Source organism: Engystomops pustulosus, chromosome 8 (assembly GCF_040894005.1).
Source record: "Engystomops pustulosus chromosome 8, aEngPut4.maternal, whole genome shotgun sequence".
Classification (NCBI taxonomy): Eukaryota; Metazoa; Chordata; class Amphibia; order Anura; family Leptodactylidae; genus Engystomops; species Engystomops pustulosus.
In genome coordinates, this window is record NC_092418.1 from 121,919,083 (window position 1) to 121,936,765 (window position 17,683).

Below are 17,683 nucleotides of genomic sequence, written 5' to 3' on the forward strand. Positions count from 1 at the left end.
ATTTTCAAAATGTTTAACCCGAGGGCTAGGGGTAGAGGATGAGGGCGGGGACGTGGGCGTCCAACTACTGCAGGGGTCAGAGGCCGTGGTCCTGGGCGGGGTGAGACACCACCTGCTGATGGGGGAGCAGGGGAACGCCGCAGAGCTACACTCCCTAGGTTCATGTCTGAAGTTACTGGGACTCGTGGTAGAGCACTGTTGAGGCAAGAACAGTGCGAACAGGTCATGTCGTGGATTGCCGACAATGCTTCGAGCAATTTGTCCACCAGTCAGTCTTCCACGCAGTCCACCCATGTCACCGAAATCGGCACTCCTCCAGCTCCTGCACCTCAGCCTCCTCCCCCCCAGTCTGCCCCCTCCCAGGAAAATTTGGCATTTGAACCGGCATACTCTGAGGAACTGTTTTCTGGACCCTTCCCACAGTCACAAACCACTTGTCCGGTTGCTGCTGAGCAATTTTCCGATGCCCAGGTTTTCCACCAGTCGCAGTCTGTGGGTGATGATGACCTTCTTGACGTAGTGGAAGAAGTGTGTAAAGAGGTGTCCGACGATGAGGAGACACGATTGTCAGACAGTGGTGAAGTTGTTGTCAGGGCAGGAAGTCCGAGGGGGGAGCAGACTGAGGGATCGGAGGATGATGAGGTGACAGACCCAAGCTGGGTTGAGAGGCCGGGTGAACACAGTGCTTCTGAGACGGAGGAGAGTCCTCGACCAGAACAGGTTGGAAGAGGCAGTGGTGGGGCCAGACGGAGATGCAGGGCCAGAGCAGATGCATCAGCGCCAAATGTGTCACGTAGTGAAGCTCCCGTGGCGAGGGCTCTCGCGGCGAGGGCTAGATTTTCAGAAGTCTGGAGGTTCTTTAAGGAAACACCGGATGACCGACGGACTGTGGTGTGCAACCTTTGCCAAACCAGGATCAGCAGGGGTTCCACCACTACTAGCTTAACTACCACCAGTATGCGCAGGCATATGAATGCTAAACACCCCACTCAGTGGCACCAAGCCCGTTCACCTCCGGCCGTGCACACCACTGCTCCTTCCCCTGTGTCAGCTGATAGTCAGCCCCCTGCCCAGGACCCTGGCACAAAAACCCCATCGTCGCCTCCACGATCCTCCACAGCATCCACCAGCGTTCAGCTCTCCATACCCCAGACGCTGGAGCGGAAAAGGAAATATAGTGCAACCCACCCGCACGCCCAAGCCCTTAATGTCCACATCTCCAGATTGCTTAGCCTGGAGATGCTGCCCTATTGGCTAGTAGAGACCGAGGCCTTTCGCAACCTCATGGCGGCGGCCGCCCCTCGGTATTCGGTCCCGAGCCGCCACTACTTTTCCCGATGTGCCGTCCCAGCCCTGCACCAGCACGTGTCAGACAACATCATCCGTGCCCTGACCAACGCCGTTTCTGACAAGGTCCACCTGACCACGGACACGTGGACGAGTGCTGCCGGGCAGGGCCACTATATATCGCTGACGGCACATTGGGTTAACTTGGTGGAGGCTGGGACCGAGTCTGACCCTGCGGCTGGTCATATACTGCCGACGCCGAGGATTGCGGGGCCTACCTCGGTGCAGGTCTTTCAGGCCTACTATGCCTCCTCCTCCTCCCACCCCTCCTCCACCTCCTCCTCCGAACTACCATCCGTGGGCATGGCGCCATCAGTCGCTAGCTCTAGGCACAGCAGCAGTGCCGCCGCTAAGCGACAGCAGGCGGTGCTCAAACTGCTGAGCCTAGGCGATAAAAGGCACACCGCCCAAGAACTATTACAGGGCATCACGGCGCAGACTGATCTGTGGCTGGCACCGCTGAACCTGAAGCCAGGCATGGTTGTGTGTGACAATGGCCGTAACCTGGTGGCGGCTCTGCAACTCGGCAGACTGACACATGTTCCATGCCTGGCCCATGTGTTAAATCTGATAGTTCAGCGTTTCCTCAAGACATACCCCAATCTGTCTGATTTGCTCACGAAGGTGCGCCGCATCTGTGCGCATTTCAGGAAGTCCAGCACAGATGCTGCCACTCTCAGGGCAGCGCAGCGCCGCCTCCAACTGCCCGCTCACCGACTGTTGTGCGACGTGCCCACGAGGTGGAATTCAACATTAACCATGTTATCCAGAGTTTACCAGCAGCGCAGAGCGATTGTAGACTGCCAGATGTCAACTTCCACCAGAACTGGTAGTCAGGTCAGTCAGCTTCCTCAAGTCTACAATGAGGAGTGGACGTGGATGTCTGATATCTGTCAGGTGCTGAGTAACTTCGAGGAGTCAACACAGATGGTCAGTGGGGATGCCGCCATCATCAGCCTCACCATCCCGCTGCTTGGCCTGTTGAAAAACTCTCTGATCAGCATGAAGTCGGAAGCTTTGCGCTCGTCACAAGAGACGGGGGAAGAAGATTCCCTTGTTGATAGCCAAAGCACCCTCAGGTCTGTTTCTCAGCGCATATCGGAGGAGGTGGAGGAGGATGAGGAGGAAGAGGAGGAGAATGTTGGCGAGACACAAGAGGGGACCATTGTTCAGTCCTTCACTGTTCAGCGTGTATGGGCAGAAGAAGAGGAGTTGGAGGAGGAGGAAATGGACAGTCAGGACAGTGAGGGGAGTGAATTCTTGCGCGTTGGTACTCTGCCGCATATGGCAGATTTCATGCTAGGCTGCCTATCCAGTGACCCTCGCGTTCAAAGAATTTATTCCAGCACCGATTACTGGGTATTCACTCTCCTGGACCCACGGTACAAGCAAAATTTTTCCACTCTCATCCCTGGAGAGGAAAGGAGTGTGAGAATGCATGAATACCAGCAGGCCCTGGTGCACAAGCTGAAACAGTATTTCCCTTCTGACAGCGCTAGCGGCAGAGTGCGTAGTTCTGCGGGACAAGTAGCGAGGGAGAGTAGGCGAGCAGGCAGCTTGTCCAGCACTGGCAAGGGTACGCTTTACAAGGCTTTTGCCAGCTTTATGTCACCCCAGCAAGACACTGTCACCTGTCCCCAGTCTCGGCAGAGTAGTGCTGATCTTTACAGAAAGATGGTGAGGGAGTACGTAGCTGACCATACCATCGTCCTAAATGATCACACAGCTCCCTACAACTACTGGGTTTCAAAGCTGGACATGTGGCACGAACTGGCGCTGTACGCCTTGGAGGTTCTTGCCTGCCCTGCCGCTAGAGTGTTGTCCAAGCGGGTTTTCAGTGCAGCTGGTGGCATCATCACCGATAAGCGTACACGCCTGTCGACTGACAGCGCTGACAGGCTGACGCTTATTAAGATGAATAAAGCCTGGATTTCTCATAATTTCCAATCTCCACCAGGTGAAGGAAGCTCAACCTGAATAATTTATGCACTCCTCCTCCTCATTTTCCTCCTTCTCCTCCTCTTTGTACACTAAAGCAGAGGAAACTGGCTATTTTTTGACAGGGCCCACTGGCTCTATCTATAGTACTTTATGCATTTAATTTTTCTGGAGGGCCACCTACCCGGTCCTCTGTTTTAAACAATTTTTGGGAGTGCCACATACAGGCACTCAATCTATTCAATTTTTCTGGAGGGCTACCTACCTGCTCCTCTGGTTTGAAAACTTTTTTGGACTGCCACATACAGGCACTCAATCTATTCAATTTTTCTGGAGGGCCACCTACCTGCTCCTCTGGTTTGAAAACTTTTTTGGACTGCCACATACAGGCACTCAATCTATTTCATTTTTCTGGAGGGCCACCTACCTGCTCCTCTGGCTTGAAAACTTTTTTGGACTGCCACATACAGGCACTATCCAAATTAAATTGTCTCCATAGCAGCCTCCACACGTTGTCTCCATTGCTACCTCCAAAAGTCGTCCATATAGCTGCCTCCATACATCGTCCCCTTATCAAACGAGGTGTGTCAGGCAGAAATTTGGGTTGTTTTCATGGATTCCACATCAAAGTTGTTAACTTTGTCGCCACCCTGCTGTGTTATCCACAAAATATACTGGCAAACTTTAATGATTAACCGATATTATTTCAGCGCTTCTTGCGCATCTGTGGATTACACTGCTGTGTAATCCACAAAATATACTGGCAAACTTTTACCATTTACGGATATTATTTCAGCGCTTCTTGCGCATCTGTTTACATTCCCCTCACCCGCCATATCCCAAACTTATAAGAACGCTACTACACTTAACTTGGTGGAGGCTGGGACCGAGTCTGACCCTGGGGCTGGTCATATACTGCCGACGCCGAGGATTGCGGGGCCTACCTCGGTCCAGGTCTCAAAGGCCTACTATACCTCCTCCTCCTCCCACCCCTCCTCCACCTCCTCCTCCTCCGAATTGCCATCCGTGGGCATGGCGCCATCAGTCGGTAGCTCTAGGCACAGCAGCAGTGCCGTCGCTAAGCGACAGCAGGCGGTGCTCAAACTGCTGAGCCTAGGCGATAAAAGGCACACCGCCCAAGAGCTATTACAGGGCATTCCACATCAAACTTGTTAACTTTGTCGCCACCCTGCTGTGTAATCCACAAAATATACTGGCAAACTTTTATCATTTACCGATATTATTTCAGCGCTTCTTGCGCATCTGTTTACATTCCCCTCACCCGGCATTTCCCAAACTTATAAGAACGCTACTACACTTGATCTTATACAAAAGGTTCTTAGAAGTGCTGCTTAGGGAGTAGCCTAGAGACAGGGGCTTGGATTGGCGAAAGCTCGCCTGGAAGCGGAGCGCCAGCTCCATCCCAAGATCCAACTAACATAGTTTTAACTGCAGCACCTTTAATCTACTACTAGTTCACTGCCTCCATAATAATAATAATAATAATCTTTATTTATATAGCGCCATCATATTCCGTAGCGCTTTACAAATCATAGGAAACAAATACAAATGTAATGTAACAGAGCACAACATTTGTATGGAACAACAGGAGTGAGGTCCCTGCTCGCCAGAGCTTATGGTTTATGAAGATGATGGGGTAACACAAGGTAAAAGAATATTTAATGGTCAAGCCATTCTTCTTAGGGAATAGAACAAAATATAATAAATGGAATTGCTGTCGCTTGAACCACTCAGCCGTCATCTTATATACCAGGTCCAGGGTGAATGGGACTGCAGAGAAGTTTGGTGCCTGTTGGTTGCTGGATAACAGATGGGAGGACAACACAGGACGGGTTAGTAGAAGAGTTAAAACTTCATGCAGTTAATGAGTGTTATAGGCTTGCCTAAAGAAATGGGTTTTAAGAGCACGTTTGAAACTTTGGAGGTTAGGTATTAGTCTGATAGTCCGGGGCAGAGCATTCCATAGAATTGGTGCAGCTCTAGAGAAGTCTTGGAGACGCGAGTGGGAGGTCCGCACTAGGGTAGAGGTTAATCTAAGATCACTGGCGGATCTAAGAGCACGGGTTGGGCGATAGACTGAGATAAGAGAGGAGAGGTAGGGGGGTGCAGCATTATACAGAGCTTTATAGATGAGAGTTATTATTTTAAACTGTATTCGAAAGGAGACTGGCAGCCAGTGCAGCGACTGGCATGAACTGTAGGCATACATGGTCCCCTTATCAAACGAGCTGTGTCAGGCAGAATTTTGGGTTGTTTTCATGGCTTCCACAACAAACTTGTTAACTTTGTCGCCACCCTGCTGTGTAATCCACAAAATATACTGGCAAACTTTTATCATTTACCAATATTATTTCAGCGCTTCTTGCGCATCTGTTTACATTCCCCTCACCCGCCATATCCTAAACTTATAAGAACGCTACTACACTTGATCTTATACAAAAGGTTCTTAGAAGTGCTGTTTGGGGAGTAGCCTAGAGACAGGGGCTTGGATTGGCGAAAGCTCGCCTGGCAGCGGAGCGCCAGCTCCATGCCAAGATCCAACTAACATAGTTTGAACTGCAGCACCTTTAATCTACTACTAGTTCACTGCCTCCATACATGGTCCCCTTATCAAACGAGCTGTGTCAGGCAGAATTTTGGGTTGTTTTCATGGCTTCCACATCAAACTTGTTAACTTTGTCGTCACCCTGCTGTGTAATCCACAAAATATACTGGCAAACTTTTATCATTTACCGATATTATTTGAGCGCTTCTTGCTCACCTCCTTTGGTTCCTCTCTGCCACCCATTGGTTTTAAGCCTGAGTCCATTTGGGGTATGTTGCCAAGACACTCTCTAGCCTGCCGCTGCTGCCTCTGCCTCTGCATGCCGTCCCCTATAGTGTCAGGGTCAATTATTGGATGTTTTAGATGCTATCTAGCTTCATTCTGTCACTCTGTCATGGCCATGCTGTTGCCCATAATTTTGGCATAATGGTGCGTTTAAGCAGCCTCAGAGGCATCCATGCATGCTGCCCCTGCTGTTTCCTGTCCATTTCCGTGGTGTTTCCATCCTTTTCTGAGGTTTCCAGGTGTTTGGCCAAGCTTCCCTGTGCAGAGCCTTGGTCCCCTTGAAAAATGCTCGAGTCTCCCATTGACTTCAATGGGGCTCGTTATTCGAGACGAGCACTCGAGCATCGGGAAAAGTTTGTCTCGAATAACGAGTACCCGAGCATTTTAGTGCTCGCTCATCTCTAGTCATTATCTCAGTATGCAAATAGTCTGCGGGAGCTTATGGCTGCTTTGGAAAAGAAAGAAGTAGCGGGAGCAGCATCCTTCACAAACACAGAGCTGGTGATGCAAGATCAATTCCTACTGGGCATGAGGAGCCAGCCACTGCGGAGAACTCTGAGAGAGCGTGTAAAGCTAGATCCTCACCTCACCCTCCAACAAGTATTGAAAGAAGCCATCACGCTTGAGAGAGAGGAAGAGTGTGAAGCAACTCCTGGTGCAACGCAGATCCAGGTAGCACCCGTTTGAGAGAGAACATTGGAGTTCAGGCTGAATTCTCTGGAGGAAGCACTTCGAGACCTCAAAGAGACACTGTGTACCCAAAATGGCGGGCTGATGCAGCATAACCAGGAAAGTGGTAGAAATAGAGCTACAAGAGAACGAGGTACTGTAAACAGGAACGAAAGCAGACGGAAGTGTTGGGAGTGTGGTGAAGTAGGCCATACGGCCAGGAACTGTCCACGACGGGGTGCTGTTGCCAACTCCGGGGATTTAAACTAGATCCGCCTGCGGTTGTGGGGCAAACCGCAGGAGGCAGCAGGAAGTTATGCCCCCTGTTAGAAGTCCAGGATTTAGTTGGTGAGAGTCCGGTGGTCAGAGCCAAGTTAAACGGAGTAGAGTTGCCATGTTTAGTGGACACGGGCTCCCAAGTTACAACCCTGGCCCGGGCAGCATTTGAAAGACATTTCTCAACAAATATGTATAAAGACAGCGCATCATGGGTGAACTTAAAAGCAGCCAATAACCTTCCAATCCAAACCCTGGGAGTCATGCAAGCTGACATCGAGATCTGGGGTCGTATGGTGAAAGGAAAAGGTGTAGTGGTAGTGCAGAACACCATGGACTCTCAAGTGCCAGTTATCCTTGGCATGAATGTGTTGCAAGCCCTTGATGGACTCATGGCTCGTGAGTTGGGGCCAAAGTATTGGAAACATGTTCCTGATAATCGTCCACCCCACAGAGCTTTACAGAGAGCTTTTAGACAGTGCCGGATCAAGGCAGAGCTGGAAGGAGTCACTGGCCGACTGGGAAGCATAAGAGTACCCCATTCCAGAGCATTACGTGTGCCGGCAAGACATGAGTTGCTGGTTCCACTGCTTGTAGGCACGGGACTAAAGTTACAAGGTACTACAGTGATGGTGGAACCCAGTCTTCAAATGGAAGGAGTAGCTGTGGGCCGCACCTTGTGCGATGTGCAAGATGGCCGTGTCCTGGTTCGGGTAATGAACGTGAATGACCATGTAGTGACATTGCCACCCCGAGAGCACATGGCAGAAGTGTATCCAGTACAGGAAGTACAGATCTCAGGTCAGTCTTCATGGGAACTGGAGGTCAGTGGGACAGAAGCGGGAGTAGTCACCCTGTGCCAAGTGAGGGCAGAGAACCACCCCCTCTCAGCTGAGAAAATCCTGAATGAAGTGTGCTCAGAGGGGACAGAGTTGACCACAGCAGAGAAGTCCAAACTATCCTCAGTCCTAGCCGCCCACCTTGGTGCTTTCTCCCTACATGAGGCAGACTTTGGCCTTACACAGACACTACAGCATGAGATCCCAACTGGGGATGCTCACCCAATCAGGCAGCGTTACCGACAGATTCCTCCAGCCCTGTATCAAGAGGTCAAGGCCATGTTAAAACAAATGCAAGAGAAGGAGGTCATCCGTCCCAACAAGAGCCCATGGGCTTCTCCAATTGTGTTAGTGAAGAAAAAGGATGGGACCCTCCGGTTCTGTGTGGATTACAGACGTCTTAATGCTTGCACAGTAAGAGATGCTTACCCACTTCCCCGCATTGAGGATTCGTTGGCAGCACTGGGAAGTGCTCAATACTTTTCTACACTGGACTTGGCTAGTGGGTACTGGCAGGTGCCAATTGCTGAGAAGGACCGGGAGAAAAGAGCTTTTGTTACCCCCATGGGGCTGTTTGAGTTCCTGCGCATGCCATTTGGACTAAACAATGCACCTGCCACGTTCCAGAGACTGATGGAGCTATGCCTGGGGGACTTAAACTATGAGTGCCTACTCATCTACCTTGATGACATTATCATATTTTCCTCCTCATTCACGGAGCACCTGAAGCAACTTGACCAGGTGTTAGCAAGACTGGAGGTCCACGGTTTGAAGTTGAAGCCCCACAAATGTCATTTGTTCCGGGAGAGCATAGAATATCTGGGCCATATCGTTTCCAAAGATGGGGTCCAGCCCGTGGACTCTAAGGTACGTGCAGTGCAGCAATGGCCAACCCCCCGTACAGTGAATGAACTGCGGTCCTTCTTGGGCTTAGTGGGCTATTATAGGCGTTTCCTTAAAGACTTTGCTAAGATTGCAGCCCCTTTGTATGCCCTTCTTCAGGGAGCCACCCCAGAGGAGGCCAAGCGAAGAGTGCTCTCCTGGAATGATGATGCAGAACAGGCTTTTTTGGAACTAAAGAGACTCTTAACCAGTGCTCCGATTCTGGCTTATGCGGATTGTAATTTGCCCTTTGTGCTACAGACTGATGGGAGCTTGAAAGGTTTGGGGGCTGTGCTGACCCAGGTGCAAGGAGGCCAAGAGAGAGTCATAGCATATGCCAGCCGGACTTTAAGAGATGGGGAAAAGAACCCTGATAACATTCAAGCTAGAATTGCTGGCTGTTGTTTGGGTCATTACAGAGAAGTTTTCTGATATCTTGACAGGGGCACAGTTCACATTGATGACCGACAATAACCCTTTAGTTCATCTGGAGAATGCCAAGTTGGGGGCGTTGGAGCAGCGGTGGATGGCCCGGCTCAGTAAGTTTAACTTTAAAACACAGTACCGTCCGGGATGGGAAAATGCTAATGCAGATGCGTTATCCTGTAACCCTGTGGAGAGACCCACTGGTACCACAGATGAAGACCGTGAAGGAGATGAGACTCCTGACTTCAGTCAACCCATGCTGCCTCATAGGTCTGTTGCAGTTCAGGATATCAAAGCTGAGGTTTGGACTGGAGGGTCTGAAGAAGATTGGAGGAATAGGCAGCAAAGTGATCTCCAGATACGAAAAGTGCGAGATTGGCTACAGATGGGACACGGTCCTACACCAGGTGAGCGAGATGCCCTTTCACCGGATGGGAAGAGGCTCTGGCAGCAGAGAGAGAGAGGCTGAAAGTCCGAGCCAGGGGAACTCTACAGGCAAGTGCATCTCCCCTCAGAGATAGGCCCGACCTGGCAAGTGGTGGTGCCTTCTAAGGAGGTGGAGGGAATAGTACTGTGGATGCATGAGAAAAAAGGACAGTTTGGTTCTTCCAAAACTTTTGAGTGGCTACAAAGGTATTATTTCCACCCCAGCTTGAGGAGACTAACTGAGGATATTTGTAACAGATGCCGGAATTGTGGACTTGCTCGAGCATCAGAGCAACAGGCACCAGTAAGAAACATCCAAACTTGTTATCCATTAAAGCTTGTGATGATGGACTACCTCACTGTGGCAGAATCTGTGCGAGGGTTCAAATACTTGTTGGTCATCGTTGATCACTTTACCAAGTTTGCAGTTGCTGTCCCTACACGTGATCAAACGGCGGAAACTGCCGCCTTGGCTTTATGGAAGAACTTTATTCTGGTGTATGGATGTCCCAACCAACTGCACTCTGATCAAGGAGCCTGTTTTGAAGGACAAGTCATTGAAGAGCTGTGCCGACTTTACCAGATTAAAAAGACACGGACCACCCCTTATCACCCACAAGGTAATGGTGCTTGTGAGCGCATGAATAGAACTTTGCTGCAATTGCTGCGAACCCTAGAAGAGGAAAAGAGGGAAAGGTGGCCTGACTTTGTGGCTGAGCTAGCATGGGTCTACAATAATACAGTGCACTCTACTACAGGATATTCGCCTTTCTTGCTAATGTTTGGGAGAAATGGTCGATGTCCCTTCAGCCTCATGATGGTCCCAAATGAACATGAAGTGGAAGAATGGACTCCTCAGACATGGATGGGAGATCATCGTAAAAGAATACAGGACGTGTATAACCTGGTTGCCCACCGTTTGGGCCCCCGTGATCTGGTAGTGAATCGAAAGCTGAGAGAACTACCCTTGCAGATTGGAGACCGTGTGATGGTGAGAAACAAAACTGCCCAGAGGAGAGGAAAGCTGTGTTGGCGGTGGGAACCACAAGCATATGAAGTTGTTCGGCAGCCAAACCCACACATGCCGGTATTCGAGGTGAGACAAGAAGGGAAGCAGGGACCCACAAGGATGGTGCATCGGAATTTATTGAGGCCATGTGCCTTTGTTACTAGACCCCCTGTTACCAACGAAAGTGTCCCGCAGCCTCCAGCTACCGCGATTATTGATGAGGAGTGGTGGCTTCCCCCAATGGCTGGTCAACGACCACTGGAACCCAGGACGAATGTGCCCCTCGCAGAGATGGGAGAAGACAGAGAGAGTACTACAGTGGAGGAAGCTACCCCACTACGACACTCTCAACGCTCCAACTTTGGCAGGATGCCAACTCGATTTGAGGATTATGTTGTGCAAACTCAGGTTGTCGGGACGGCAACCCTTGAACCCTGGGGAAGAGGTGTAACAAGGGGCTGCAGTGTGGATCTTTGTCCAGTAGATGGCACCAGGGTACAGAAGAGGAGATTCTGCAAGGAGCAGGAAAAGGAAGTGATTCAGGGTGAGAGGTCAGAGGAGCTGATAAGAGGCAGAAGTGGTGCTGTGCCTGTGTGCTCCTGGCTAAGATATAAGCCCCTACTTGGTACTAAGGAGAGAGAGTTCTGTGCCCAGAACTCTGGTGGTGAGCACCAGAAAAGGACAGTCTGCAGGTATGGTCTTAGGACAGCGTGGACGGAGAGGGAGTCTCCCGTCCCGCAGGCGTGCGGCTGAAGAAAGACCCCCATTCCTGCAGTGAGGCTAAAGGGAATCCATCTGCATTATTATGTGCATTATATGGACATTTTCTGTATTTATTACTAGTTCAGTAAAGTTTATTGTTATATTCAGCACGTTGTCTGTCATCTCCCCTGCAACATTACAGGTCATCCGCTGTTTCTTTAAAGAACCTCCAGACTTGAGAAAATATAGCCCTTGCCACGGGAGCTTCACTACATGAAACATTTGGCGCTGATGCACCAGCTCTGGCCCTGCCTCTCTGTCTGGCCCCACCACTGCCTCTTCCAACCTGTTCTGCTATAGGACTTGCCTCCGTCTCAGAAGCACTGTCTTCACCTGGCCTATCAACCCAGCTTAGGTCTGTCACCTCATCATCCACCGATCCCTCAGTCTGCTGCCCCCTCAGACTTCCTGTCCTGACAACAACTTCACCACTGTCTGACAACAGTGTCTCCTCATCGTCCAACACCTCTTTACACACTTCTTCCACTACGTCAATAATGTCATCATCACCCACAGCCTGCGACCATTGGAAAGAGCTCAGCAGCAACCTGAGAAGTGGTTTGTGACTCTGGGAAGGGTCCAGAAAACAGTTCCTCAGAGTATGCCAGTTCAAATTCCAAATTTTCCTGGGAGGGGGCTGACTGGGGGGAAGGAGGTTGAGGTGGAGGAGCTGGAGGAGTGCTCACTTGAGTAACGTGGGTGGACTGCGTGGACAAATGACTTGAAGCATTGTCTGCAATCCACAACACCACCTGGTCGCACTGTTGTGGCCTCTGGAGACCAGCTTGCTAAACAGTAGCAGGCACAACCGTTCAACTACAGTAGACAAAATTTGATTGCTATAACAGAGATTTCCCACCCCAAAAAAAATTAAAAGAGAAAAATCATTTTTTGTCTTTTCTTTTTTTTAACTTTTTTTTGTTTTTTTCTTTTACTTAATTATGAACGAAACACGCAGAAGCAATCAGAAAGCAAACTGAAATGCGGATTGCTGAATGTCCCGGTACTAATGTGAACGAAAAACCGTATTAGATTACGCCACACGTGATGTACAGTACGCTTCACCGGCAGAGAGAATGTGGATTGGGATTTCTGGAGACCAGCTGCTAAACAGTAGCAGGCAGACTAAGCTAGATGAAATTGCATTTGTACCACTGACAACACACAATAGGATTTTGTGCTGTGACTTTCACTTTTGAAAAAAAAAAAATTGGCAGACTCTGCCTAATTCTATCAAACCCCCAATAAATTGTCCCACTTAGCTGTTTAAAATGGATATGTGTGTCACTAATCCATCAAGTCTCCCTGCAAATTCGTCACAATATGGTACTAGATGCACTACTAGTGCCAGCAAGCCCAGCCACAAGCAAATAAAAAAAAAAAAATATATAACGTTATTGTAGCCCTAAGAAGGGCTGTTGGGTTCTTGTAGGATCACTCCTGCCTAACACTATTCTAATAGAACACCCTAACGCTTTCCCTGACCAGCAGCAGCTCTCTCCCTAGCGGCATCCAGACAGAGAATGATGCGAGCAGCGCGGGTAGGGGCTAGTCTATTCCAGGGTGACCTGATCTTGCCAGCCAACCACTGCTATCGACGTGTAAGGGTACCACGTCATGCTGGGTGGAGTGCAGAGTCTCCTGGCTTGTGATTGGCTCTGGTTCTGGCCGCCAAAAATTTTCTCTAGCTGGCGAAATACTCGTCCAAGCACCGAGCAGTTGCGAGTACGCTAATGCTCGAACGAGCATCAAGCTCGGTCCAGTATGATCGCTCATCTCTAACCACCCAGAGAGTTTGTTAACATTTTATCTTGTAGTATAGGGGGAATTTTAACCCCTTGTTACTGATGGTCTTTTTCCATATTATTTTCTATTTATCGCTACCCACTTTCAAAAATCAATAACTTTTTTATTTTTCCGTGTACAGAGCTGTATGAGGGCTTATTTTCTGCGTAACAAATTGTACTTCGTAGTTACGGTATTTTATATTCCATGCTGTGTACTGGGAAGTGAAAATACAATTTGAAATGCTGTACGCCATTTTCTTGCGTGCTCTCTTTTACGTCTATATCTGTAATATATTCTTTGGTTCCATATGATCACAGAGATACTAAATTTACATAGGTGTTATTATTAGGTTTTATAAGGTGTTAGTAGATTTTACCAAAAATTAAAACTTGTTATACCAAATAAATGATTACTTTTACCATATTCTGACTCCAATAACTTTTTCATGCTTAGGAGTACAGAGTCGGCTAAAATGTCTTTTAAACCGGTATGGGCTAATGTTTTTAATTCTAAGATTTTCGGGGCATTGCGATTTTTACAATAAGCATTTCTACATTTTTGTAGATTGGGAATTTTAGGATGCGGTGATACGAAATATGTTGTGGTTTTTTTTACTTTTTCCACTTTTTTTATTATTTGTTGTTTTATATGTGTTAGGGGGTGCAGGAATGTTGATACATTTTAATAATTTTTATTTTTATTTTATGTGGTTTTTTTGCATTTTTTTTCTTTCAATACTATCATATGACCTAGTGATCATGTGATCACTGGTTCATACTAATGCACTGCAATAAACATGTTTTGAATGGCATTAGAAGTGTCAGCCGATGCATCAACATAGGGGTTGGACCGAGCAGGCATGATGTGCCGACGGCAGACCTGGGGACCTTCATTAGGTCCCCGGCTGCCCGGATTTGAGGCCAGGAGGAGAAGGAGGGAACGCTCCCTACGCAGGTACATAGATCCCGAGGTCAGTGCATTGACTGCGGGATAGAACAGGTTAACAGCCGGATCGGAACTGACATATGAACCTATTTTGAACAAAAATCCCACTGTAAGAACACAATGTCCTTACTAGGTTAAAACATCAGCTGCTCCTTTATCCGAGCTCCTCCACATTTTTCTCTCCTTTTCTGATTGTGTTATATAATTGTACAAGTTCTGTAATTTATTGTGAAGTTTATTGGTTAATACATTTCATACAATTCATCATCAAACTCAATTACAAATGCAGATGTTTAATATAAGTATGGCTTCTCCGCTTGTGGCTTCTCTCATATGTCAAAATTTGTTCATCAAAGTAAAATGTTTGTCACATTCTAAACATTAAAGGTGATGAGTGGGAGAACTTCAAGTGTAAACAGTTGTCTACAGGGGGAGGAGGAGAGAAAGGATGTGGGAGGTGATGGTCTGAGGAGGAGTGAGGAGCGATGCTAAGGGAGGAGAGATGCAATTATGCAGATGACCATTTACATTTAAAGTGACCCCCCAACCCCCACCCCCTGGGACTCAGAAAAGGATTAACAAAACTAAACAGAGGATTAACTAAAGGATTGTAAAGAAGTAAAACTGTTTAAAACAAAAAATTATTTATATTGAGCATTACCAGCATCACCACTTCTGGAAAATGCCCTTCATGAAGACAGTTTCCGTATAAGATGCTTACTTTCTTGTATGAATATTCTGATGTTTGTACAGTTGTGATTTCTGAGCAAAACATTTGCCACAATGTGAACAAGAAAACGGTTTCTCCCCTGTGTGAATTCTCTGATGTACCACAAGGGCTGATTTTCCAATGAAACATTTGCCACATTCTGAACAAGAAAACGGTTTCTCCCCTGTGTGAATTCTCTGATGTACGACAAGGGCTGATTTTCCAATGAAACATTTGCCACATTCTGAACATGAAAACGGCTTCTCCCCTGTGTGAATTCTCTGATGTAATTTAAGTAAAGAATTATATGGAAAACATGTATCGCATTCTGAACATGAAAACGGCTTCTCCCCTGTGTGAATTCTCTCATGTACAACAAGATGTGATTTCCTACTAAAACATTTCCCACATTCTAAGCATGGAAATGGCTTCTCCCCTGTATGAAATCTCTCATGTAACACAAGATCTGATTTATGATTAAAACATTTGCCACATTCTGAAAATGAAAACGGCCTCTCCCCTGTGTGAATTCTCTCATGTTTAAGAAGACCAAATTTATTAGTAAAACATTTTCCACATTCTGAGCATGAAAATGGCTTTTCTTCTGTGTGAATTCTCGCATGTCTAACAAGCTTTGTTCTTTGAATGAAACATTTTCCACATTCTGAGCATGAAAATGGCTTCTCCCCTGTGTGAATTCTCTCATGTATAACAAGACTTGATTTTTTAATAAAACATTTGCCACATTCTAAACATGAAAATGGCATCTCCCCTGTGTGAATTCTCATATGTGCAAGGAGCTTGGATTTAGAAGGAAAACATTTGCCACATTCACAACATGAAAGAGTCTTCTCCTTAGTGGGATCTCCAGGAGGTCCAGTCTGTCTTCGGTGACTTCTTATCTGACTTTTAGAATGTGACGTATTAGAATAGATGCCCAATGTAATAGGATCAGATGATAGATTGTTGCGGTGAAGGTCTGAGGGGGAATCCTTTCTGCTGTTGGGTTCTTTATTTGTATCTTGTGTGATCCCACAATCATCAGCTTTAATATCGGAAGATATCAGATGTTCCTCAGAGCCACAAGTAACGTCATCTGCCGGGAATAACAGGATAATTAATTACAAAGTTAATAACATTTTAAAATATACATATTTATAAAAATGTCTACATACATTGCTAAATTGTCTTATTTATTATCATTTATGATTTCACTTTCAGATATTTGCCACATTCTTAACACAAAAACAGCTTCTCTCCTGTGTGAATTCTCATTAAAACTCACCAACAAAATGTGCCACTCCAGAGTTTCTCAGTGTTGTGCCTGATATTTCTATTTCTATTTCCAAATGTAGACATATGGAAATCCACAAATCTGAGGCAAATCACAGAAAAAAGTCACAAATATTTCCCAAATGTACTCCAGTGCCGAGTTGACTCAGGCAGAAGAGTTTGCAGAAGAGATTGCAACCTTTGTACATCTTTAAAAATTAAACACTGACTCAGCTGCCTGATATAACAAAAGTAGACACACAAATTTCCAGATTAAAGATGACTGACCCTTTTTTGTTCATATCTCATGCTTTATGTTCCTACATCTCTGCTTACTATTCCCCACCATATCTGCACCTTTACATTCCTGCACCCTATACCTCTATATTCCTGCCCCCCTATTTACCTGTACCACTACTTTTCTGCATCCCTGCACGGCATCCTTACTCCCTTATACCTATACATAGCTGCACCCCTATATAGCTGCACCTCTATATATTTATATCCCTGCACCCCTATCCCTTCGATTCCTGCATCCCCATACCTCTACATCCCTCCTCCCTCATACATCTGCCTGCCTATACCTCTACATCCCTGCACCCCTATACCTCTATATTCCTGCACCCCTATACCTCTACATCCCTGCACCCCTATACCTCTACATTCCTGCACCCCCATACCTCTATATTCCTGCACCCCTATACCTCTATATTCCTGCACCCCTATACCTTCACATTGTTGTTAATGACTTACATTGGTTAATTTAAGAAAATGCACCTAAAACCACATCAGAACGGATGACAATGCAGTTGAGATGCATTTAACTACAAAATGTGAACACACAATGAAAAGCAGATGTTCAGTAACAAGTGCCACATGTTTTCCATAGAGTATTATTCAGCTGCACTGTATGTGCGTATAACTATGTCCCCATTTACAGGTGTTGTGCAAGTGTTTTTCAAAGGGCACATGTCAATCAAAATGCTTCCAAACAAACCCTAATCCTATGTTATTATGGAACAGCATAGAGGAATATGCTGTTATACAACATTGTAAAGAATATATTCATATATACAGAAATACATATATGTTTACATCCATGACATGTACACTACACATCAATACACACTATAGGATAGATACATATTACACATTTACATATCTACCACTTGGGTGAAGTGGATATAGGCAGAAAGAATGGGACAGAGTTCTAGGAGGCAATGGCTGTCAGTACTCACCATTCTGGGGTTCCTTGGCACCAGTGTCATTTCCTCCTTCCCAGGCTCCCTCCTCTGCACATATCTGGACCTGTTCTCTCTCCATTCTGTGTCTCAGTCTCTCAGTCTAAGCTCCTCCAGTAAGATCTTCCACCAAGAAGTTCTCCCATGTGAGTTGTGCTTGGGTCTCTTATACCCCTTGGTCTGCCCCCTCTTGTCTCAACAACCTCCCCCATGTAAATGAAGGGTGTTGGTCCCACTTCCTTATCAGCCAGGCTGATGGTTTATGGCACTTTGATTGTTCTCCTTTGTTATGGGTTTATCATC

At 47.1% G+C, this 17,683-nt stretch overlaps 1 protein-coding gene across 1 annotated transcript in view; it reads right to left on the reverse strand.

Moving 5' to 3' along the window:
* The window catches only part of LOC140075964 (uncharacterized), a 484,965-nt gene extending 469,215 nt beyond the window's left edge, over positions 1–15,750 (reverse strand). Inside the window, exon 1 of the mRNA XM_072122421.1 lies at positions 14,880–15,750. Coding sequence (XP_071978522.1) covers positions 14,880–15,655 — 776 coding nt within the window. The 5' untranslated portion in view covers positions 15,656–15,750. The remainder of the gene's footprint in view (positions 1–14,879) is intronic.
* Positions 15,751–17,683: the final 1,933 nt, after the last annotated feature.